The 25,136-nt window shown below is 40.3% G+C and overlaps 2 protein-coding genes across 4 annotated transcripts; both read right to left on the bottom strand.

Annotated features, from left to right (window-relative positions):
- Positions 1-498: 498 nt before the first annotated feature.
- il12rb2 (interleukin 12 receptor, beta 2a) lies at positions 499-10,496 on the bottom strand. 3 transcript variants are annotated; one of them, XM_035176156.2, is made up of 17 exons: positions 10,389-10,496; positions 10,056-10,132; positions 9,534-9,794; positions 7,969-8,092; positions 7,667-7,857; positions 7,209-7,351; positions 6,902-6,964; positions 6,643-6,787; positions 4,509-4,582; positions 3,724-3,934; positions 3,441-3,623; positions 2,871-2,972; positions 2,526-2,672; positions 2,084-2,215; positions 1,732-1,825; positions 1,518-1,605; positions 499-1,434 (listed from the first exon to the last, which is right to left on the bottom strand). In XM_035176156.2, the coding sequence occupies exons 2-17, from the start codon at positions 10,114-10,116 to the stop codon at positions 985-987; spliced, it is 2,469 nt and encodes an 822-aa protein (XP_035032047.1). In that variant the 5' UTR covers positions 10,117-10,132; positions 10,389-10,496; the 3' UTR covers positions 499-984. The 3 variants fall into 3 exon arrangements, with proteins under 3 accessions (XP_035032047.1, XP_035032049.1, XP_035032048.1); XM_035176158.2 differs by lacking the exon at positions 2,871-2,972; XM_035176157.2 differs by lacking the exon at positions 6,902-6,964.
- A 1,925-nt stretch (positions 10,497-12,421) lies between these two features.
- Positions 12,422-23,400, bottom strand: il23r (interleukin 23 receptor). Its single transcript, XM_035176887.2, has 15 exons — positions 23,274-23,400; positions 22,981-23,156; positions 21,651-21,774; positions 21,390-21,559; positions 20,978-21,114; positions 20,713-20,893; positions 20,538-20,605; positions 19,906-20,101; positions 19,617-19,820; positions 19,226-19,324; positions 18,917-19,072; positions 15,292-15,432; positions 15,098-15,185; positions 14,541-14,631; positions 12,422-13,364 (listed from the first exon to the last, which is right to left on the bottom strand). Exons 1-15 carry the CDS (start codon positions 23,351-23,353, stop codon positions 12,741-12,743), a joined length of 2,535 nt encoding a protein of 844 aa, XP_035032778.2. The 5' UTR covers positions 23,354-23,400; the 3' UTR covers positions 12,422-12,740.
- Between the last annotated feature and the right edge of the window lie 1,736 nt (positions 23,401-25,136).

Genomic DNA, 25,136 nt, shown 5'->3' with positions numbered 1-25,136 from the left:
TGCAGCGTCCCTTATTTACCCTGTCCACAGACAAAATGATGTCACAGATGTACTGTTTGCATTGCTCTGCTTGTTGCCAGGTGTATCTCCATACATTCTCCAATATAAGTTAGCTGTGTTTTGAGAAGGAAGCTGTAGAGCAGGTATGTGAAATGGTCAACTTTCACCTCCGAATTTTATTTTAAATGTGTCAAAGTTTAACAGGACCTTATGGCCTGTTGCCTGCTGCCAACACAAACTCTTAAAACCCACCCTGACGTTCAGTCCGCTGTTCTAGTCCTGTATCATACCAGGGAACGACAATTCAAAAATTGTTCAAACTAGAATGCTGCACCAAATGTCAGACATTCATAGATGTCAGCTCCCTAAATGTGCCTGATTTTTATTTTTTTCTTCAAAATTCATGAATTGTTCCCTGGTTAATCTTGTTCACAAAACAGACGAGTGAAAAGCTCCTCGGCAGAGATGACAAACTCCATCTAAATACAAACAAGTGCAAAGGATTAAATGTTTTATTTTCAGGGACAAATCAGACTAAGGCTGCACAAGTAAATTAACAAATCAAAAGTTTCTATAAAAGTAAAAATTATATCTAAACATGGTGATTGGTTGAATATATTTTAAGGGCAGTTCTGAATATGACTGATCCTCCTGTTTCTAGTATGTTGATGAAAATGTAAAGAAAAAGACTTTACACATCCTATTAGTTTTTTCTAGTAACTTTCAATTCAAGCAGGCAGAAATGTATTAGTGGTATTAGTCTATAGCCATTCTGAAAAAAAAAGGATAATGCATACAATTTGAACTTAAGCACATTTTAAGTCAATGATTCCTGCTTAGTTTAGCGCTAGACTGTTTGTTTTACAGTTCTGATTACAACAAGTAAAGAGGTAGTTCATGTATGTCCCAGTGTGATCCAAACAACACACTGAAACTTTTATTGTGTCCTTCATTATCTTCCCACCAGAGAGTTCTGGTTTCACATTAGCTGTCCTGAAAGAAGTCACTACAGAAGTCAATTTTCACCGCGTCCAGAGTTAACTTTCCTCCGAAGCCCATGGGCCCGCTGAAGAGGTGGTGACTGGGGAAGAAACCCAGCATCTCCTCCTCCTCCTCTTCTTCCTGATCCTCCTCTTCCTGATCCTCCTCCATATCTCCCAGACCGTGTGATGAGATGTAGTCGACAGTTGTGCTCTGTGTGTGGTCGGAGCTGTCAGAATCCTGGGAGAGGCTCTTGATGTAGGTGGTCGCAGGGTACGGTGGCGTGACGTCTAAGCTCAGGCTGATCTGAGGAGGGAGTTGCGAGGATGCATTTGTAGATGTGGAGATGTCACCGCTCTGCCTGGGCATCTCCTCAATATCGACCAGGATCGGCTCTTCCTCCTCCTCGGTTGTACTGGAGTTACTGCGCTGCTGCTGGAGGTTCATCTTGCCCTGTTGGGAGGAAGATACAGGCTCAAACCAGGAACAATGAGCCGCAATGTAGCTCAAATCTTTTTCTTCTTCTACATAAATACCTTTTCATGGGTACACTCTTTTGCCCACTTGCTGTTTGCAGGATCTGGGACAACATCGAGCATGAGGCACTGGCAAAACACCCAGAACCTGAGAGGGAACGTGGGAAACTGCTCAACAAGATAGCATGGAAACTTGTTCTAGCAAAATGATCATTTATTGTTCATGATACATCATTTCAATGAGGCTTTCATGGAGCTGCTGTCGCTAACTTACTTCTGGTTTACTGCTGAAAAATGGCACAGGCACACTATAACCACAATCAGGGAGATGGCACCAAACACAAGGACGTTGGTCAGTAGAGTTCCCTCTGCAATCATGAGAGAAACACAGGGAGAAGATTTGAAGTCGCAGCATGTACATTTATCTCCTCTAGTACAGTCAGTCAAGAAAAGCAAGGAAAAAGTGTCTACATCATATGTCCTTGGACAAATCTTGTCTTAATGTGTTTCCATAAGAACTATCATTGAAAGAAATTCTGCTGGAGTCTTAAAGACAAATAGTTAATTATTAATTAAGTCAATGAACATATTTACACATATTTCCCCAAATTGGCACGTGTGCTTACGCTGGATTAGGAACTTCATTTGTTGACCCACAGGCCCCTCTCCCTCAGCGGTGGACGCAGTCATCCACAGGCTGTAGATGGAAGGAGACAGGGGCTGGATCACATATGTCCTGTCCGATGCTGGTATGGAGTCTGAAATACAAACGTGTACACACACAGCAGAGGAGCAATTTAAAGGAGGCTTATCCTGCTCATATTCAGGTTCATAATTTATTTTGGGTTATTACTTGCAGAGATCTACATGCTCTAATGTTCAGAAAACATACATTTCCTCATTCTGTTCATTGCTGCAGCTCCTTTTTTCCAAAACAAAGGTTTAAAGTCCCTGTCCTCTCTTTAGCAAAAATAAAAGATTACAGGTTTCCCCTTTCCTGACACATCTCCCTCTACCTCTTAAAATGTTTACACAGTCCCTAACAGCCACAGATAAAACAATTCCTACATTGCTGCTGGTGTCCACTGCTGTTCTCTAAATAGATGGTGTAGTTGGTGATACAGCCCCTCCGCTTGCTCCTGGGAAGCTCCGTCCAGGTCACCTTCACTATTTGTCCCTCGACCGTCTCTTGGAACGAAGGACCAACTTCTGGGGCTGCAACCAACAAACACAACAGCATGGAGGAGTCTGTTAACTTCTGTTCATAACACTGCAGTTTCTACCTGTTAGAATAGTACAACTACCATTACTAAAAGTAATAATAAGCATTATGATGATATTTTGATTCAGTAAATAAGTAAATGATAGTAAAATAATACTAATCATGTATGTATAGCTCCTCTCTGATCCTACCTGACTCCAAAGTTGTGACACCTGAAAACATCATCTTGGTCACTGAGCTGTCGCTATAGAAAACATACACTGCCCCCTCGTAGCATTCAAATGGCTTAATACCTGCATAAAGAAAAATAAAGGAAAACAATATCATTAAATCATTTATGGAAATAAAAAATGACCAAAAACAGATTAATCAAATTTTATTGGTATAGCACATATTCACAAATCGTAATTTGTCTCATAGGGCTTAACAAGGTGTGACATCCTCTGCCCTTAACCCTCAACAAGAGTAGTAGAGGAAGAACTACCAAAAGACCCTTTTAACAGTGGAAAAAACGTTGACACCTCAGAGAGGGCCACATGTGAGGGATCCCTCTCCCAGGACGGACAGAAGTGCTATAGATGCCACGTGTAACCAGCCAACAAACAAAACATTCAGCCTCACATTCACACCTATCGTCAATTTAGTCTGTAATTAACTCCAATCTTAACCCAGACACCAACATGTCTAAAATAATGGTACATCGCTGCCTTTGCTCCCTTGTGTTAATCCATCTGTGTCTATTGTACCATCACATGTTCTACCTGTGATGACTGCATGGTCGTCACTGCCGCCCAGTCGGACCCATCTGAGTTCCTCCAGCTTCTGACCCTCTGGGTGCCACTCAACCACATAGGACGCTGGTAACAGTGCAGTTTCAGGCTCCCTCCAGGAGATGGTGACATTGTGGTTGCCAGTGGTTACTTGCACATCCTGAGAGGACTTGGCTGAGACAAGAGGAGCACAAGTGAATATAACACTGTTCAGTTTTAGTAATGCACAAGCCTGCTTAAACAAGCTGGCTGACACAAGTTTAGCTATTTCTACCTTTTGTGTGATGTGCTGTGATTGTAGCAGGAGGCGACAACCCTTTGGAGTTGCGAGCCCACACAGTCACTTCGCAGTTAGCACAAGTTGGGACAGAATAATTCCTGGCATCCCGGCTGAAGTTAGTGACAAGGTCCAGTCCAGAATCTGGACGGTAAACTCTGACTCTGTACCCTAGGATCTTCCCTCTTGCGATGGAAATGTGCAGCTCCTGCAACCAGAAAAACGTTTAAAGGTAAACCAATGAGTATATCCACATATATTTGTGGTTTTATTGAAAGAAAAGGAAAAGATTTTGTGGCAAACTGCAGGCGCTTCAACATGTGCCTGGGATATGGCTGTAAGTACAGGATGCTCAAAATCAACACGCTGCAGGTTTAGTGTGTAAGACACATCATTTCTGTTCAGCTCCTGGTTTCTTGTAAACTGAAACTGGTGTCTGTACTCAGGTTTCACTTACCTTTCACAGTCTTTATGTGACATTAAATGAATGTAGTTGTGTGTATTTGTGGTTGAGGGTGGGGATGTACGAGTGTGTGTGTGTGTTTGTTTGTGAGGGTGTCACACATCAGAAGTGGTCAAGAGTTGACCTTTAGTTTATGCAGAACATAGTAGTGAAGTAGAAAAGATCTGGATGTGTTACTATGGCTACAACACTGCACCACACACGCACACAGACAGCGTGAGAATGAGGAGAGGGAACGCATGGAGACGATGAAAAAGCACATCGGTCTTTTGTGGTCACTGTCATGACAGTCTACATAAAAAAAACTGTCATGACTTACCTTCCAGTAAACTCTCAGGGATTTTAAGTCAAACGCAGACTCAGCGTACCATACGTCCAACTCTTTTGCAGGAGCTGAAACAATAACAAATCACAGTGTCACATAAAAGATTAATATTAGCTGTAGCTCAAAATAGGAATTCTTTGAAAGTGACACATATAATCTGTGCAGGTCTGACACAGATGATAAACACTTCCAAGAAATCTCGTACATAACGTTCTTTCCATTAAAATGACACATAACAGCAAATATTAAGAGCTTTTTGTCAAGAATATTTTTACCTCCGCCATCGGTTGGTTTGTTGGCAGGATTATACAAAAACTACTGGGTGGATTTACGTGAAACTTGGTGGAAGGATGGGGCATGAGACAAAAAATATGTCATAAAATGTTGGCGCCGATCCAAACATGGTGGCAGTTTAAGTAATTTTCTTTAATAAAGTGGGCATTTTTTAAAATATTTTAACCAATTTCTCAAAGGAATAATTAATCGATCTTGATTTGGTTAAATTAAAGGACTGATATTCATGAGTGTGTGAAATTTGGTTTGAAATTCAACTGACTGAATTCATCATGTAACCGACTCCTGCTACAGAAAGCAAAAGTAATTTTCCTCTGTTAGAGCACTGACCTTACACAGGCGACACCAGTGAACATGTGACATGTGATCTCTCAGTAGGGAAGTTAAAGTCCCTCCACCCTGTATTTGTGCACATTATGGAGGAAGTTGTGAGCTGTGAGCACTCCACCTCTCTGGACTGCTGACGCTTTAACATGCTTATACAATTAGACGGGTGGTAAAAATAATAAATGATGTTCAACATCCAGAATGTGGATTTCGTAACCACACATTGGAAATATTTACATTAATGCCAACTGTTTTCCAAAGCAGATTATTTATTTCCTTCCAGTCAGGATTTTAAGTATGGAAATTTAATTACAGTACAAAGACTTAAAGATTGCTTAAGATAAAATCCACCACATTGAAGCCTTAAAGGCACATGGATCCCAGTTGGGAATGGTGACCTTTGTGTTCGCTACCCAGTGGCAATGTTATTTTAGTAAAAAATAGTGCTTTACATTCAACCTTGTTATTGCCCAGCTCAGTGAACATAATAACATTGTTTAATTACTTTGATATTTCACAATTTTATATCAAAGCATATTCTATAAGTCCACTCCACATGATGAGATGATTATATTTGCGGCTGTAAAACATGAGAAAATATGGGTCTTTTATCGGGTTTGACCAAACTTCTCTCTCACCAACCCCTACCAAATCTCAAATAAACAGTCTGTTCCACTTTGGAGTCTTAATTGAACGTAAACCTTGGTGAAATACTCAAACTCAGTTTGCAGCAAAGGGAAGAGTTTTTACTTTAATTCTTTACAAGATATTTGGTTTGAATACAGGAGAAATGGGGAAGTATGTATTTGAAGGAAATGATTAATTTAATTTGTTTAATCACTTGTGTGGTTTTAAAAAGGACTTTAGCAGCTTAAACTCAGCCATCCTGCCGGGGGGATGACTGACAAACAAATGTAATTTAGCTCATTAATTTACTGAATAGTGGAACAAAAAAAGAATTGTCCCCCCTTTATGAACCCCAATTTAGAAAAAACCTAGATCTGCCACTGCTCAGGGAAGCTGACAAGATTCTGTGTTTACTGATGACAGCGGGAACTTTCTCCAACTTATCTGCTCCCCTTTTCCAGTTAAGGCTCAGGACAACGAAGATCACAGTCCTCTTCACTTCTGTGCTCGTTTTAGCATCTGTCTAGCCCTAACCCTGACAACTTCTCGTCTATTCCCTGTGACTCAGTTTGACCTGACACAGAAAAAGACTCAACTACAGTAATCATAATTTATTCTATTATTTGGGTCTTGTATTTATACTGTTGTATGCACTTTTGCAACTGTGCATATTTTGTCTTATCACTCGCTCTCAACACACAACCCAGCGAGGATTGTGTCAGTGGTTTATCCTGCAGGCAGACAGTGATGAGCTGATAACTGCCTCAAACCACAGAGATACTGTAAATACTTTCACATCTTTAGACAGAATTCGTGCTGCTTTCATTCAGTAAGAGCAGTAATACCCACACGTTGGATCAGGTAGGAACAGTTCACTTACCCTCCTCCTGAGTCCTGCTGGAAGTGTTTGTGCTCCACTGACTCCACAAGCCGGTGCTGAATCTGGATCGGGCTCTGAAATGGTACAAACTGTAGGGCTCCAGAGAGGAGATGGACCAAGCCTGAACTGTACTCATCTGCACGCTCTGTAAATGAAAAAGAATCACTCATCCATGATCATACTCACAAGTTTTACTTGTGGGAAAATGCCATGTAGTTAAGTCTAGTATGATTTATTTATACTAGTGCAGTGCCCGTACCCCTTTAGGTTTAAGAAGAGAAGGAGGGATTGAAAGGAGTTTGTGTGAGGAAGACCTTGTGACCTGGGGGCAGAGTAGGGGAACAGTGAGGCAGATCTATGATCACATTGTGAGAACACCTCAGCGCGTTTTGGATGTTTCACTGAGAGTTCGCCTCTGAGCCTATCGGCCTGACACTCATATCTGTTTATTGGTTTGAATCAGACCTACGAGATACGATCGTGCAAGGTCGACTTCAAAGGTTTTAAGTAACCGACTGTCATATCTCCTGCAACATCTCATCTCTGAAGTGTTAAAGACGTCTTACTTGATCTGGGTAAGATGTCCATGTCTGTTCTGCTGCTTTGTACTGGATCTGCAGGTGCTGAGTCCTCACAGGCTGCTCCACTGTGAAAACGCACTCCCGGGAGGAGCACTCTGGTTGACCAAGAACAGGAGGTGACGGCGTTGCTGCTCAGATCAACACAGACACCAGAGAGGTCAGATATACTGTCAACACGATGGACACACAAGATCAGTTGTCCTCTTAACTGTAAAAAATCTTATTCTACTGAAACATTTCACAAATTGAAAGGAGGATTGGGGGAGATTATGAAACAGCATAAACCTTTTAGTTTAGAGTATAAAAGAACTACAAACTTTCAGTCACACTCTCATCATCATTTCATGCCTTGAAACTGTCATTACACGTAAAAGAATTGCACGCTCTTCCTGCAGAAAGTACCAGGTACACACAAAGTGAAGGAGCTCAGCCATGGGTCTTACCGATGTCAGCGAGGGTGTAGTCAACGGTGGCAGACACCACAGGGCCCAGTTCATTGTGGGCTTGAACCCACACGTAGATGAACTGCACAGACCTGAGGACAGTGAACCTAATGGACAGTGAACCAGTTCCCTTACTGGAGACATTGTGTCGCTCTGGTTCACTCGTGTGATTTCCTGCTACAGTTCTCAGCCTGAAAACACAACAAAGCCAACTTTCAATTGACAGTATAAGCAGGGTCATTTTATTATGGGATGTTTTGGTGACATGTTAAATTCAAGTTTCCTTTTTTTTTCAAACTCACCACAGCTCTGTTTTGTCTCTAAGATAAGTGTGCCTTCCTCTGTTCCAAGTGCAGAGCACATCTCCACTTTTATTATTTAAGACCTTGTAGATGCACGACAGGTTTTTAGGACGATCTGGTACATCTGAAGGATGAAGAAGACGAAGAGGAGTTGAATAGATCTTAAATACTGAGGTTTTTAACATTTGAAATTGAAAAACCACAGTATCTATGTGCAAAGCATTACAATGTATGGGATGGAAATATGCCTCAGTTTCAGCCTTGGTTGACTGAGTCTGTTACATGTAGAGAGAATTATGCAATGATGGACAATCTTCATACATTTCCTGATACCAGTCACATTGCTCAGTCTAACTTGATTCATGTCCAGCAACAAAACGACCAAGCCTTCATCCTTAGATGCTTGTGTTAAGAGATGTTTTGTAATTTATTTCTTTAGTTAGTTAGTTAGTTAGTCTAAGTGTGACATGATTTGGGTTTCTTTTGTTTGTCTTTTGGTATGACAGAGAATTACGGCCATTTAAATGTAAAAAATATCTGAGATTACGAGAATAATGTTGTAATATTATAAGAAAAAAGTCATGATTTTAGGCTACATGTCATTAAAGAATACATTTGTATATATGCAGCCTGTGTTAAAATGCATAGCAACTTGTTAATTCACAACTAACAAAATATATTTTACATCCGCACCAAATTATCATCAAGTATCAGGACTTGGAAAAGATTGTGCAAGAAACTAGGAAGTTCTATCTATGTTCTATTCAAAGGGAAATCTTCTCCAGAAATAATGAGATTGTTTCAAGATTTTAGATTCATAAAGAGTGGAACCCATGCTAACTTGAATAAGCATGGATTATTATTTCTTATTTACTTAAAAATACTTTTCTTTTTTAATCTTAATGTTATGACTTTTTTCTCGTATTACTGTCTTCTCAATTACAACTTTATTCTCAAATTCTCATGAAGTTTTTCTTCATATTCCCCTAATACTCCTTGGCAAGTGTAGGAATTAATTGTTTGCACACAAGTTCTCATTCCCACACATTAGAAATATACATTTGGGAAGCATTAATAATATGACCAGTTACTAATGAAAACAGTAAGTAACAGAAGTAGATATAATGCAAGAATGTGCTATTCTATAAAGTTACAAGTTTCATTGCTTTTCATTGCAGGTTAAGTCTTTTGAAATGGTGGGTGTGTTGTTACTGGATTGTACTTGTTGTATGTATAAAAAGAAAGAATAATCAACTTGTCGCAGTCGGCTAAAAGTATTTGCTGCGCTCGGTCTTCAACATGTGAACAGTGTGAACTCTAAATAAAGAAGAGAAAGCAGAACCAGCTCGAGTTGCTTGAAATGGATTGTAACACCCTGAGATGAAAGTCAACAAGCTGCTGGCTACTGTTGAACTGACATTATAATGCAGTACATGGATTGTACGCTTGGACAGTAGTCCTATTTGAAATACAATAATCTTAAATCTTCCATTAAAATGTGCATTAACACAGTTTGCAGTGAGATAAAAGTTTCAGAAACAGATGTTGCTTCTCTTCATACTCACACCCAGTGAAGATGTCCAGTCCACAGGGGTCCAATGTAGGAGAACAGTTACACTGACAGCTGTATGTCCTGTTCTTTGTTATGTTCACCACCTTAAAATATATGGTTGTAGAATTCAGCTCAGTGTGTTTTTGTGGTGTGGACGGGTGGCCACTGTACATGGATCCCCTGCACTTGCAGTTAAAGGTGCAGTACACCTTAAAACTGGTGTCTCGCTGCACCACGGCTCCAGCGCTGGACCAGATGGTGCAGGACTTCTCACCTAAAAGCAGAAATACCGACTTAGATAGACTGATATTACGTGTCCATAATGTCTTACATCTAATAAGATAGTTAGAGGAATTTAACAGATTAATTATCTGTTGAGTTTAAAGCAGATGTGGTAATGTGGACCTGCATATTTGTCTCTATTTAATCAAACTTTCATCTCCAAATCATAATCAAATCAAAGAAAATATAAATAATGTATCTTACATGCCAACACAGATGTTGGTAATGTGTCCATAGAGAAGTCTGAGCTTACCCATGCAAAGCTGCACCACCAGCAGTGCAGCGGCGATGAGGACAAAGCATGTTTGAGACATGGTGTGTCGTCAGAAACTGTCCAAATTAAAAAAGTGCACACATGCATTAGGTCAGTCATGGTTTTGAAATAAAGCAAATCTGGTGATAATATGAAGGATTAATGATTCTCATTATAAGCAAGAGTTAATATATCCCCATGTATTTTCTATTCATATTAAATAACAGTATTTAAGCAGAGGTTCGAGGACAGACACCAGATTAAATTGCAAATGTCTTCAATCAATATTGAAGAGTAATTAAAAGTAAGTTTAAAAAAACTCAAATCACTCACCGAGACATCACATCCCAGTAAGACATCGACCATGTCCTCTGAGCCTCATCCAGCTTTGTCCGCCATCGTGAGGCGCTCAAAAACATCTGTCTTCACAGCTGCACGTCATGACTGATGTAGTAAAGTGGCAGCAGAGGAGGCGCTGCCATTGGCCCCGCCTCTGGTGTGAAACACTTCAGTCACAGTTCATCAGTGAAGTCTGACACACACACACAAACACACACACACACAAACGTAGCCTATACTTTTCTTGCATTTTTTCTTTTATTGTTGACATATATTTGACATTAGATCATGCAGGTTATACTATATCTTCTTAGCACCTATGGTTACAGCTACAATGTACACAAATCAACACCACACACAATGCAGATGCAAGTGTGGTCTTAAAATCCCATTCAGAGGATGAGAGAACTGAACATGATATAACTCCTCAGATTGGTTGTTTTAAAAATGAACCCGTCAAAGTTACAACAACACAGCAACCCCTCAGATTAATCTTCATCGTTATAATTTCCACGCACCAAAGTCTCTCACTCCGTCAGTCACATCCACACGTGCTGCAGAGGGGGACTATCCCCTGTCGCTGTACCATACTTATTCACAATGCAAGGCTCAGTAAGAGCTGTTCGACCTAAAACATTTGCAAAGTGAGAGATTTCTTACTGCTTAAGTGTGCTGACAAAGGAGAGACCCTCCTGAAAATTTGATTGCCAATGAGGAAGTGAGATAACTCTCAGGAAGTCCAAAAATAAAGGTGTTAACTGCAGATGGTGCTTGTGTGAGTAGAAGCATAAACATCAGAAGCAGATTGTTCGAACCTCACACAGAGACTAGGTAACAGACAAAACCCCAACTGAAGTTTTCGAGTAATTTCACACTACACTGTTGTCTCGTATTAGACACAGCAGAGGTCACCAACACTCTCAATCTGAAACAGAGAAACATCTTCAGCAGTTAATACGGGACTTGGCACTGACATGTGCATGATGATTAGTTATCATTTCATATTATATAATTTATTAAGGTTCAGTAAATTATAAAGATTACTTTCCTAATGGGGAGGTGGTATAAAGAGAGCAGTGGTGGAGGAAGAGCTCAAAGATTTAACTTCAGTAATAGAACAAATAAATACGCAAAAATGTACCAAAGTAAAATTATCACATTAACTTTTCTACTTGAGTAAAAGTAAGTATGTACGTACTTTTAAAGTATTAAAACTGAATCTTGTTGCAGAGTGTAACTTATTCCCTAATGCAAATATCATTATGCCTTAGCCTCTGCCTTTTCCAAATACATTGTAGATGTGTCACCAGTGATGCATCCGCTGCAGGTTTGCTTTGCTCTCGTTGCTCACTTTTAAAAATATAAAATACAATGCGAAAAATGTAACGCAATGCTATGTAAAGATGGAAAGTACCGAAATTTGCTGATATATGTAGTGGAGTAAAAGGGAAAAGTAACTGACAATAAATCTACTTAAGTAAAGTACAGGTACATAAAAAATGTAGTACATTGGGAACGTAAATATACTATATTATATATTATATTATATCCCACCACCAGACAGAGCAGGTTGTGATAGATGGATAAATGTTTTTCATTCGTTTTTCAAGTGATCATGTGATCATGAACCCGAGGAGAACTTGTTGTTTTGATCTTTTGACGAAGGTCGAGGAAAAGTCAGAGACTGACAAAATATATTACAATTCTTCTTGAGTGGAGCATGAACATTTGCATTCAATTCCATCTCACGGATGTCGTGACCACAAAAGTCACAGATCATCAAAATCCTCAGGGTACATCATCTGAGAACAATGAATGTTAAACAATACAAACAAACACACAAACAAAGAGACCCATCAACATCGCCATCCATAAGGCCATGCTGCTAACACCACTGAAATAATTATTACTCTTAGTAGCACATTTAGTAACTCTTCATTGTGTGTGTGTGTGTGTGTGTGTGTGTGTGTGTGTGTGTGTGTGTGTGTGTGTGTGTGTGTGTGTGTGTGTGTGTGTGTGTGTGTGTGTGTTTGTATGTACTTTTTGGGGTTGTTTTTATGTGAAGCACTTTATGTTATTTTGTTTGTATCAAAAGTGTTATATAAAGTATTCTTTGTAAAAGATGGTACAAACATAACCACAGCCAAACATTTATCATAATGGCCATTAATCAAGCTCAGTTTATACAAGTTTATCATTAAATAACTTGCTTTTAACAGTTACAGATGATTGTTTTCCAGTGATCTCACAAAGTCACACATCTCAGGAGAAGTGGTGCTTGGGTAATGCTTTCTTGAACGTCAGTTTGGTGCAGATTGTCCTGTTTGTGTCGTCCCCACGTTCCAGCTACCTCTGTGTGTCACAGAGTGTAGTAACCTGAGGGAAGTAACCTCCACTCAGCATCATCTCAGCTGTATTCTGGGACAAACAAGTGTCTGCCATGTCAGGAGTCTGTACGTCACCCTGGTGTAACTTCAGGGACGGACAGTCCACTTCAGCCTCGCTCTCAGTCCCCCTCCTCCCCGTCGAGAAGCCTCTACTCAAGACATCTGTTGCTTCAGGAGTTTTAGGCCTCAAAATGCCACCAACAGAGCTGAGAGTCGGTTCCAGAGGTGAATCAGAGAAACCCATCTCCACACTAGAAAGCAAGCCTCCGAGTAATCCTCCGATTTCACTTAAACATACTTCCTCCTCGACATTGGCTGGTATGTACTTTGGCTCCTCTTCCACTTCCAGAATAGCAATATGAGGTTTGTAGCTAACATGTTCCATCTGCCTTTCAACAAGCATCGTCCCAGTATCAGATGGTAGTGAAGGTGTCTCCGCTGTAGTTTGTCCTAATCCAAAGTGGAATCCTTCTACATGGATGGCGGGATACACGTTGTCCCTCTCCTCCCAGGAAATCAAACTGATGGGCGACAGCAGAGGGTCACTGTCGCTGGAAACGAAGGACGGTTCACCTCTGTCCTGCTGGTGACCAAAATAACAAAGCATAGTTAGATTTGATTGGCTTATCCAATGGGTTTAATATACAGCAAATGTGGTGGACAAATATACGATGGCCCCAAAGTGCAAATCATGTCAAATCACAAAACACAATGGTATATAAGAAAACATTATGGCAGTAACGCATAAAGAAAAGGTAGATAGGCTAACAATTGACAAGGCTCATGGCTGATTACAAATTCGACTCGAAACTGCATCATTTACACCATGTTTATAGCCTAAATGTCCTCTGATGTCCTCTTTCGGAGCTGCGTTCGCGCATGGATCACAGAGGACAATTAGGCTAAAAACAGGGTGTAAATGACACCGTTTCAGTCGGATTTGAATGTCGGGGCTTACGGTCACTGGGATGACACCACAGGAGCAGTATAGAGGCACGTTGTGTTTTCACTGTTGTTTTTTTTACGTTTGAAGAATCGGTCACCTATTACTTTAATTGTATTGAATTTGGCTGCAACACTGGCAACCCCTAAAACTGTTTTGTGGACTCAAACACTTCACTCACCCCTCCATCCGCATAGTGGTGAGTAGATCATTTTCACTTTCTTTAACATTGTGAGATGTGTGATTGTGAGGCATTTTTCAACATTTTTGTTGATTTCTCAGAGAATAATTTTGGGATCTTCATGAGGAAAATCAGACATGTTTAGGACACTGATATGTAGGAGTGTTTGCAATGTGGTGTAGATCCAAATAAGAATCTGGATCTAGTGAATTTGAATGTGGTTTTATAAAGGGACTGTTTGGCCTTGCAGTCCTTGCATGCACTCTACTGGGTGCCATTTTTATTTCCAATTGTGTTTTGGGATTTATTGTTTGTGATTTGCACTTCAGGGCCACCGTACAACACACTGTGTGAAGTTTTTTCACTTCCAGCCGATCCCAAAGTTTTTACCAACACAATGCAGCTGGATGTTGTCAAAGTGAAAGCAGGACCTAATAACTCACATCACCTTCTATTACAGCACAGAGTGGTAGATCTCAACAAACTCAAGAGTTAGTTGGTGTTAATATGTTTAAAACATTCTAATAACGTATAATTGTGCTGTTGTTGTTGGTGATAGTTGCAGATTCTAGCTGTTGCAGTGAAAACAGTTCACACAGAAAGAGGGAAGCATGAAGGTGAACACAGTTGTTTACCTCCAGTAGTCTGATGGCATTACTGTTTTCTGGTTTTGGTAAGTTTTCAACAAGCCAGGCAGGTCCCCAGGAAATACACCTCTGTTTGATCCTGACACAGAAAGACAGATAATCTTAACAGGACTGATGAAGACAGTTCAGTATTAGCTGCAGTTAAAGGGTACGTTTACAGAATTAAAACACAAAACGTCTTATCTGCAACTGAAAAGGAAACTTGATGGTGATGTCATATGAAACCCACAAATCTCCATCAGAATCACGACTGTGGCCCAGTGTTTGTGAAATGGTTAAAGTTTCTCTTCATGTCAGTCATGTGAGTTCTTATCGTGATGTGCGGAAGTGTTCGTGTGGTATTTCATGAAACTAGCCACAGTGGCATCGATCTCGGTTACCAGAAAAACTAAATCTATGATCATTCAAAATCCTTTGCAGGATAACCATATCACAGTTATGGTATTTTATGGTTATACCTTAACTGAATATTTGCACTATGATTAGATTATGTCTGATGTTTTCTATGAAACAATAATAGATATTAAAGCCATATTGTTTAATACCTTTCCCTCACACAGCTCCAGCACATCAGGTTGGCTGTGATTGCTATGAAGAAGGTGATGATGAAAACAATCACAATCACCAGGCCGGCTAGAAGAGATGAGAGACAGTTTAGTACACTAGTTATCACAAGGTTAAGACAACAAAGTTCTCTTGTTTTCCCAGTTAAAATCTAATTGTGCAGCAGGAGACTGACCTACAGGAGCTGCAGGCTGGGAGACAATCTGGCTGCCTCGCGGTCCTTCTCCTGCTGAGGTGGACGCAGTCAGCTGTAGAGCCAGAGTTCCGTCAGGACAATCCAGCCACATCTGTCTGGGGCCAGATCCAGACACCACCACTGAAGAGAAGTGAAAATAAATCCGTTTTTTTGTTAGATTGGCACAATTACAAGATTATTGTTGGCCACTTTGTGGCAGCAGAGAGATGAACATAAGACTGATATACCTTTTTAAAGGGGACATAGCATGCAAATTCCACTTTGTTAGTGCTTCTACAGGTTAATGTGGGTATCTGGCATGTCTACCAACCCAAAAACTCTGGGGAAAAAACACTCGCGCGTTTTGTTATAGTTCCTCTAAGTCAGAAACGTCATGCTTGAGCGACTCGATTGCGCTTCCTGGGTATTGTGTCGTAACAATACACTGGAAGTCTCCCTACATGGTCTTGGACTGGGAAAGACTGGGAGGCTGCAGCAGCTGCTCGGGAGCGACCGCTCGCTCTCCCGTGCGTGAGCTGGAATTTGTGTCAGCGCCACACAGCCAACAGTGTGGAGGACTTCCGCAGTGTTCAGCGCTACTGTAACCCCCGAACCCCGACATTCAACGGGTACAACAACAAGCGGAGAAAGCAGAATCGCGGGCTGACCTTATATGTACAGTCTATGGGGCTGACCAGCGGGGAGAAATGCTCGTCCCGTGTGAACAGCCAGGCGGCTGCACGCTTGAGAACGGCGCTGCGCTGCCTCGCAGCGGTCTTCCACACTGCCAGCTGTGTGGAAGACTTCCGCAGTGTTCAGCTCTACTGTATGCCGGGTTACAGTAGTTCCGCCGGGTTACAGTAGTTCCGCCGGGTTACAGTAGTTACGCCGGGTTACAGTAGTTACGCCGGGGTACACCGGACGCGGAAGTGCCGCTGCGAGGCAGCGCAGCGCCGTTCTCCAGCGCGCAGCCGCCTGGCTGTTCACACGGGACGAGCATTTCTCCGCTGGTCAGCCCCATAGACTGTATATATAAGGTCAGCCCGCGATTCTGCTTTCTCCGCTTGTTGTTGTACCCGTTGAATGTCGGGGTTCGGGGTAAATGATGGTCTTCATAGCCCCCACCTCTCTTTCTCTCTCTGTCTGTCTGCTTGTGTGCTTGTAGTGGATGGGCAGAGGGGGACATTTAATTATGTGATTGGGAAAATTAAAACTCCAGGACAACAAGGGGAATACAAAGTATGGGATGCATATTTGATAATTTATATCATATAAAATATGTAATTTATATCGTTTAAAATCATGGGGGGAGAGGGGGGAGGGGGGAGCTGGCTCATTAGCATTTAAAGGAACAGGCAGTCAAAACAGGTCGCTCTGTGGAGGGCTGTTTTATACAGGGTAAAAAGGGTGCTGTTTTAAATGATCCTTGTGGTATTTTGACCAAAGTATGTTACAGACATTTCATTAAGACCCCAAGGAACCATATCAACTTGTGGTAAAATGGGCATGCTATGTCCCCTTTAAGTTGAAACCGCAAACTTGTTAGCTAACATTTAATCATTTGCATATCTATTAGATGTAGAACAACATATGCATACATTTCAAGTTATATTTCTTGTCACCTGAGGAAGGAGGTTCCACTAGTCACTTAGTCTCTTAGCTCTGTTTTTGGTCTCCACCAACTCCTGAGGGAAACACTCTATCTGGTTCTGCTAAATGCAGCATGACATTCACCTGCTACACAGCAACTGTGTCTAGCAAAGAGCATGGAAATAATGGATACTAAACTGAAACTAGAAAATGCATTTTGTGAAGAAATTGCAGTGGGATTGCTGGCTTGTATCTGTATAAAGACACTGTTGAAGTAATAGGAGTTGGAAATTTAAAAAAGGATGATGAATGCAAGCAGTGTTCAGTGTCAAATACAGGCCTTTAATATTTTGAACTAGTGAAATTATATTCATGATATAGATAATCTCACGACCTCTACCTCTATATCAGCTTTTGTGTGGATTTAAAATTTGCATTCATTTATCTGAACGTGTGAAATTGTAAAAAAAATTGATTGTCACAAATTCAAGTTTGTGAGTATTTTATAACATTTAACAGCTGTAGAAATACTGTGTGTATGTGTGAACGTTTTGTGCTAGTAGTCATGTCACCTATAAATAAATAAATAAATATATATATATATATATATATATATATACATTATAGCTGAAATATGCTGAAGTAGTAAAAGAGAGGAAAAGGTAAACTCTCAGGTGCCTTTACACAATGACGTTCCAGAAATAGTGGCTGGTTACTAACGACCTTTATGGTTGCATGTGTGCATGTAGCCTCGTGGCTTCCTGTTTGTGGTCAAAAGCCAGTTCTAGAAAATATGATTCACTGAAGATACTGTGAAAATGATGATTACGAGTCTGCTAACTATACCCATCATCTGCAGTTCCCAGTTATATGTTGAGATGATACATATTCTAACAGACCTTCGGACAGTTTAACCACAACAACCAGTTCAGATATAGGATGAATAGAGATATAAATCAGGTTGTCTGTGGTAAAACTACCAAAGTTAAAGTGTGGAGATGAATTTTCTTTATCAGTGTTGAATGAATGAAGCGCTGTCTTTGTTGGAAATGGAGACTAATCCCACCTTTTGTTTTTCTTTTGTTTTGTGTACAACGTTTGACATTACTGGAAGTGAGAGCAGAAAAACCCTGCTGATGCACTGAAGCATTGTGGGAGGGGAGTATTTGTGGAATGCTTGTTGCACAGTTTCCATTATGTAACAGTGAAAGACAATAGACACACACTACTGCTTATATGGTCTCCCAGACACGTGTGCATAGACACTAGTGTGCTAGAAAAAGCCTTCACCCCACCAAGGTAAAGTACACACACATACACCAATGAGAACCTTGATGTAAGAGAACAGGAAACGACGCACGGCAAAGTTGTGTTTCCTTCGAACCTTCAGTTCAACACAAAGAGTCATTTTACTGTGAAGAATCCTGTCAAGCTCCACAGATTCTTAAAAAATCTACTACTGACATTGGTTTAAAGTTTGAACTTAAAGGTTAGGTTCCCAAGTGGTATGTTGTCATGTGGACAGTTTTTCCTTCTTATTACAGGATAGATAAAAAAATGTTACATACTTATGTATGTTTCCATCTGTGGAAATCTGACGTTTCTGTTGCCACCACAAGATTAAGAAAAATAACTTAGAAGATAAATATACTCAATCCTTTATAATATAGACATATTTTAGATTAAAAAAAATAGCCCACAACTGATGACAAATCTTTTCTTGATCATTTGAGTAATTGTGTTTCCTGGTAATTGCCAACATTTGAGAAGAATGTCTATCACAATGCCCCAATGCCCAGGTGATGTCTTTCAATTGCTTATTACATCTGACTTACAAAGTAAAACATTCACTTTTCTATTACACATCATAAAGAAAAGAAGCAGATCCTCACAAACAAACCTGCAACAAGTGAATCATCTTCAAACATGACTTAAAAGATTATTATTATCGAAATAGCTGCTGATTAATGTTCTGTCTGTCTTATTCACATATGTTGGACAAACACACACATAAGGACACAGCAGAACTGCTCACCCCTGAGTGTTGTGCGGTTGGAGTCCAGTGACTGGACGTAGAGGGTGTAGTTTGTGACGAAGCCCCTCCGCTGGTCCACAGGCAGCTTGTCCCATTGGATCAGGATCCGCCTGGACTCATGAACCAGAACCAACAAGATGGGACCGGACACAGGTCCTATAAAAAAATAAAAAAAATAAACACAATGACATAAAGAGAGGATGGGGGATGTTTATCATCTTCATCCTCTCATTGAAAATGTTCCATCTCTATATTTAAAAGTGTGTAAATAAGCAGGTTTTGGGGACATGCTGAGTGTATGAATCTCACTCTGTTCTTTGGAGTAGACGAGGCTGGATGATGGAGCACTGACACCTCCAGTGGTCACAGCGTACACAGAGATGTTGTACCTCACACCTGCAGTCAGACCTGAAACAACAGGAAAACTAAACCCTCTCAACTATAAATATTCACACAAGTATTTAACAACACGTATGAACTTTGGATTCAGCTTAGTAACGATTTACACATTTAATTTAAATGCTCAGTGAGTGTTGTAATTATAAAGAGCACAAACTAATGTAATTCACCAAGTAATCACAAGAGGTCACTGCTTGATCTCAGTTGAAGTCCTTGTGTGTGTGTGTGTGTGTGTGTGTGTGTGTGTGTGTGTGTGTGTGTGTGTGTGTGTGTGTGTGTGTGTGTGTGTGTGTGTGTATACCTGTGATGGAGGTGCTGTTCTGATCTTTGTCCAGCTTGTTCCACTGCAGCTGTGTCGCTGGTACACTTATCCACTCCACCACATAGTGCCGCAGTTCTCCTCCAGATGTGGACCAGTGTTTGGTCCCCGGCCACGACCAGGAGATGAGCACAGCCCTGCCGTTAGCTGCAGGAGCCAGCTCTCTCAGTACAGGCCCAAATACACCTGAATAGACAGAATCACACTTTATTAATAACTTTTTTGAACTTGCTTTGTTAGGTTCTGTCTTCTGTTTTGGATCTTTGAGTACCTGAGTGTGTGAGTGGCACATCAGCTGCTGGAGTGGACCCATATGAAGTGACAGCACTGACGCTCAGGGCCTGAACATCCGCTGGTACCATAACTGACCTCTGGCTGGAAGTCTTGGGACAGGTCGCTCCTTCTTTCTGGTCAAAAAAGATTTTGTATTCTTGAACCACGCCACTGTAGTCGTCTGGATGTGGAGGCTGTGGGGAAGAAGTCCAATCGTCACGTCAGTTTTAGTTTTCGCCATTATCCAGTAAGAGCGTTAAAAGAATATTTGGAAGTTATAGACAGTTTGGGAAATGTGATATGATGTCCCTCTATAGCCGACTAATTAACATGTTACATCTTTCTTGTCTAATTTGTTCAGATAAAATAAAATATAATAAAAAAAATCAGACTATTTTTTGGGGGAAAGAAAGAAAGATCACAATCTTCTTATCACATACACATACAAGTGGAACAAAACATTTAATGATTCAACATATTTTCCAAAATCTTAAACTGATTCTTTAATCAACAAGCAGTGCAGACATCCTGTGTAGAACCAATTGCATCTATTTCTGGTATTTTACATACTTTTGTATGATGAGATCAGTATCGACATAAAAACCAGTTCTAATAAATGTCACACATTACCTTCCATAAAACAATCACCATCAATTGGCTGCTGAACGTCCTCCACACGTGTAACTGCTGAGATGGACCTAATGACAAGATGTGGGTTGCGAGTGAAGAAAAACTTGTTATGGCATTATCAGTTGCCTTTGTTACGTGATATATAAGAATTTTGAGGTTGAGACTGCGAGCTTGCCTTTTCCAGGACTTCTCCCCGTCACAGACGAGCTCCATCTGCTGCAGGACGGCCGCTTGCTGGAGGTCGTCAGTCCTGATGTCGAGTTACACGTCCTGATCTGGAACTCGTATTGAATCAGAGGCCTCAAGTCATCCGCTCTTATCAAACCCTCACTGAGCTCTGTTGTCTCTCTGGCTTCCTATAAAACACCAATAGATCAGGTCTCCTGCCCACTGTCTGATAGAGGCCAATGCTGCGAATGGGGACAAAGCTTTTATTTTACCCAGGAGCCCCTGTGTGTGAGGAGCCTGATGTACGATCTGAGAGTCACCGAGAAATCCGAGGTATTCCACTTCAGCACTGCTGCTGTGGAGCTGTTCTCAAACTCTATGTGTAGAATATGCGGGGTATCTGGTATCACTGCAATGCAAGAGGACATGTGCCGTGTGATGAGTTCTAAGTGCAGCCAAATATCTCCTGTACACACTGGAACACACTGACACAGTGGCATACTATTATTCAATTAGAGAAACAGTTTTGCTGATGGTCAGGACACATCAGTCAAACTGTAACGGTTCACAGGATGACTCATTTCCTCAGAAAGTAGATTATAAATGTCACAAATTACTTTTTTTTCAAGCTGTGTAAATGAACACTCGTTCATAAAGACGTGTTGGAGTAAAGGGAGGGCTTACCTATATCCTTCTCACACAGGATGAATGGATCAGACTGTGATGCTCCAAAGTGGTTGTAAGCCGTGATATTCAACTGGTATTTAGTGTTTCCATTGACAATTCCTCGTGGTATTGTGATTTCTTCAGCATCCTGGGTCTGATTTAACCATTGTACCTGCGCCCCATTTCCTCTGATGAAAATAAGTTTTGCCGTTATTAAAAGCATGGTACTACTCAAAGAAATAAAACAACAGCTTCATTGCGGTCAGAATAACACCGCACCTGTAGACTGAAACGTTGTAGGTAGTAGAGAGGTATGTTTCAGCTCCTCTCTTCCAAGAGCAGTGGATGAAGGCTGAGGCCCTCGTCGTTTCACAAGTAACGTCTCCAGGTTTATGTGGTGGTACTTGAGGAAAAAAGATGGGGGATAAAATTGATAATTAATGAAAAGCAAGCCATTGCATGAAAATTGCTGGTTGAGAAATGTAAAAGACCTCTTTCCTATGGTTTTGGTTCTGCACGACAAATCAGAACACCTTGTTAAGCCCTGAGGCAAATTGTGATTCGTGAATAAAGGCTATATCAATGAAATTCGCATTGATTGTATAATTGACAAAAAAGTGTGTGATGATAATAATGGGAGATAAACTACGAATTTTAAAATCAGCTCATTTAGATGTTGCACAGCTTCTTCAAATTTAAATGTTTCGTATTACTATTATGATTTTTCCCTTGTTAAATTACAAGGGAAAATTTACATTCTTGTAAACTTTTACATTATTCTCGAAATCACTGAATTTTTTCTTCTTCATATTGCTCTAATACTTTGGCTTGAAATGGGTCACCATTATATACATGTGTCTTTATTTTGAAATCATGATTTAGCTTTTTTGTATGTCATATTGGATGGTATTATTAAAAAATATCGTAATTCACTTAATCTACTCTTCTACTTTTATCTGTTGAGTGCTTCCTTCCCTTCTTTCAGAAGAACTGGGTTGGACCAGCTGTGACTGGAGTTCCCCAGTTATAAATCATACTGTTGAAGCCTCATATACAGACACATCTCACTGTCAAGTGTTTTGCAGATCTAAAAAAAAACATTTCTATGGTTTCCACCAATGAAGAGCTGTATCCCAATAAATCAATTAAGCCTCTCTCCTACATACTCCTAGTAAGACTGGAAACTTTTTAATAACCATCATGAGAAACCACTATTTTACTATTTATCTAATTTATGTTTGTAGTATTCTGTATTTGCACATAAATTCAATTTGTTATTTCCTTTTAATTAAGGCTCAGTGTGAAGGATTTAGTGACATCTACTGATAAAGTTGCAGATTGCAACCAATTTAATACCCCTCACCTAACCCTGCCTTTCCAAACAGTAGTAAATCTACAGTGGCCTTCAGGTGACATAAAAACACTAAGGAGCCAGTGCTTGGTTTTTACATTCTGTGCTATAGAAACATGGCAACATGGTGGACCTGCTCCTTATGTAGATATAAAGTGTTCTAGTTTCAGGTGAAAATACACTAACAAGAATACAACGTAGACCTAAATCCTCCACACTGGACCTCATTCTGTAGACATCAGAGTCAAGTGTACATACGGCCGCCATGTAGATCCAGTCCACTGACAATCTTAGTAACATGACGACTTTTCAGTTTGCAGAGCACGTAAGATCGTGGTATCCGAACATTGGTCAGATTAAAGATCACCGTGCTGCAGTTGACTTCCTTCCAATCCTTCACTGTCTCGTTGTTCAGATCCAGGGATATTTTGAACCTGGAAGTGAGTAACATAAACTGCATCTGAGCTTTAGTTTCTTCTCTCAAGAGGAAGAACATCACAATTTTTTTTTCGAGATACAAAATGGCCTATTACATTGTACTGTATTTCTACCTTTCATAGCTCTTCTCGCAGATATGGATGTGGCAGTACACTGTCAGGTTTGAGCCAATGAGGAAGACTTTCTTCCTCATTGAGCCAATGAGGAAGACTGGCTCGACTGTCAGGTAGCCAAGTTCTCTGTAGGACAGGCAACCGAGCAGTGGGGAACCTGTGCACACAAACAAACACACACACACACACACACACACACACACACACACACACACACACATATATGAAGACTTTGCAAGGTGCCTTCTGTACATAAAACCACACTCCTTATCTTTTTTTGTATTAGATTTTATTATAAATTTTAATGTATATTTCATCTATCTATCTATCTATCTATCTATCTATCTATCTATCTATCTATCTATCTATCTATCTATCTATCTATCTATATTACTGTCTTTACAAGGAGGCCCGTCAAACACAGGTTTGATACAGAATGTGTGGCTTTGCATGATTATTTTACTGTTACAGAAAGAAATTCAAAAATGTTCTGTCTCGCCACTGTGGTCAGAGCTTAAAACACAGGGTGTAAAACCTCAACAGCCACTGGATACAGTAATGCAGTTTTCTCACAGAATCAGAAACTGAAGCGCATCACGATAGATGGTATAATGCGGATAGACAGACAGACTCACGCTGGAGGGAGAAATTGAGAAGTATGATTATGCATCTCCAAATACTCGAGGAGAGGTTCATCTCAGTTCATCTTTGGTTTCCCCCCAAAAAGAAAATCAATCAGGAGCTGTAAACAGAATTTATTCTTATTATTACAAAAACATATTTCATGGTAAAGAATGACTTCTTTCATACCTCATTTGTATGACGCAATGTGTAAAAACTTACCTCAGCCATGTAGAGCAGACTTTCCAGTGAAAATGTGGAGGAGACAGTTCTTCAACTGTTTCCTTTTTTTCTCTAATGTGAATTTGTATCAGATAAGAAGATCAAGCAGCTCCACTCATCGTCTCTGTGACATGTTCACCTCACATAGTCACTTTTCTTATCATCCAACAAGATGTTCGACGTAGTCACAGCTTTCTTCAGATGACTTGCTCTGTGAGATGCATCTGACGACAGTAATCTGTGTTGTGCAAAATGAAATGTGTTAAAGAGGCCACTGACCTAGTTTGGTGGTATTTCAGTGAAGCCAGAAACTTTGAACATTTGTTTGAGTACTTCACTGTCCTACTTCAGTCACCTGGTTTTCATCACCACAAACTTTTAGATGACTTATAACAAGTCAGTTTGCTGAGCACCTGCTCTCAATAAACATGCTGCTGCTGGCACATAATGAACATAACATGTCAAATGTGATGACTCCAGTCATCTGTGAGAATGATGCTGATCGTAACTTCACAGCAACCTCATTATTATGATCTGCTTTATCTTTTTACTGGTACTGACCCTTTCTTACAGTATTTCAAATTGTGCTGAGGCAGGAAACAAAACAAGTGTTATCAGAGGAAATGTAGGTTCAACAAACATCTTATTAAATTATAATTCACCTGTATCTCTAACTGATAATACATATAAAATCTGTTCTTTGAATGTTGATCTCAAACTTACATTCTTAGCTTGAAAGAGGCCACTTCTCTGTAATAAAAATGCTGTGTATCCTTTCTCACTGAGCTTGTTACAAGAGAGGCATAAAATTTAGACTGTTTGAGGAAAGAATTGTGCAGACTGAGACCTTTCAGCTTCATGTAGTTTGTGTAATTTCCTTTCGCTTGTTATTTTCCATCTCTACCTTCAAAAAGCTTTTCTGGGAAAACCCAAACGTCAGAGGGTGTGTGTTCATGTAGAGATAAGAGAGACCTCAAGCTTGAGGTTGGTTAAAGTTCATGACGGCTGTGCCTTAAAGTT

The sequence above is a fragment of the Hippoglossus stenolepis genome, chromosome 14 (assembly GCF_022539355.2).
Source record: "Hippoglossus stenolepis isolate QCI-W04-F060 chromosome 14, HSTE1.2, whole genome shotgun sequence".
Taxonomy (NCBI): Eukaryota; Metazoa; Chordata; class Actinopteri; order Pleuronectiformes; family Pleuronectidae; genus Hippoglossus; species Hippoglossus stenolepis.
This window is presented reverse-complemented; position numbering and strand designations above follow the sequence as displayed.

What these genes read in the sequence shown, in the direction of transcription:
- il23r (XM_035176887.2), bottom strand. Translation starts at nt 23,353, where the DNA reads ATGAGGAAGAAAGTCTTCCTCATTGGCTCAAACCTGACAGTGTACTGC. An exon ending in TACAACGTTTCAGTCTACAG is followed by an intron (nt 21,560 to 21,650) that starts GTGCGGTGTTAT and finishes TATTTTCATCAG; the next exon opens with AGGAAATGGGGCGCAGGTAC. An exon ending in CAACCGCACAACACTCAGGG is followed by an intron (nt 15,433 to 18,916) that starts GTGAGCAGTTCT and finishes ACTTCTCTTCAG; the next exon opens with TGGTGGTGTCTGGATCTGGC.
- il12rb2 (XM_035176156.2), bottom strand. Translation starts at nt 10,116, where the DNA reads ATGTCTCAAACATGCTTTGTCCTCATCGCCGCTGCACTGCTGGTGGTG. An exon ending in CTCTTCTTAAACCTAAAGGG is followed by an intron (nt 6,788 to 6,901) that starts GTACGGGCACTG and finishes TTTCATTTACAG; the next exon opens with AGCGTGCAGATGAGTACAGT. An exon ending in TTTTCAGCAGTAAACCAGAA is followed by an intron (nt 1,606 to 1,731) that starts GTAAGTTAGCGA and finishes GTTCCCTCTCAG; the next exon opens with GTTCTGGGTGTTTTGCCAGT.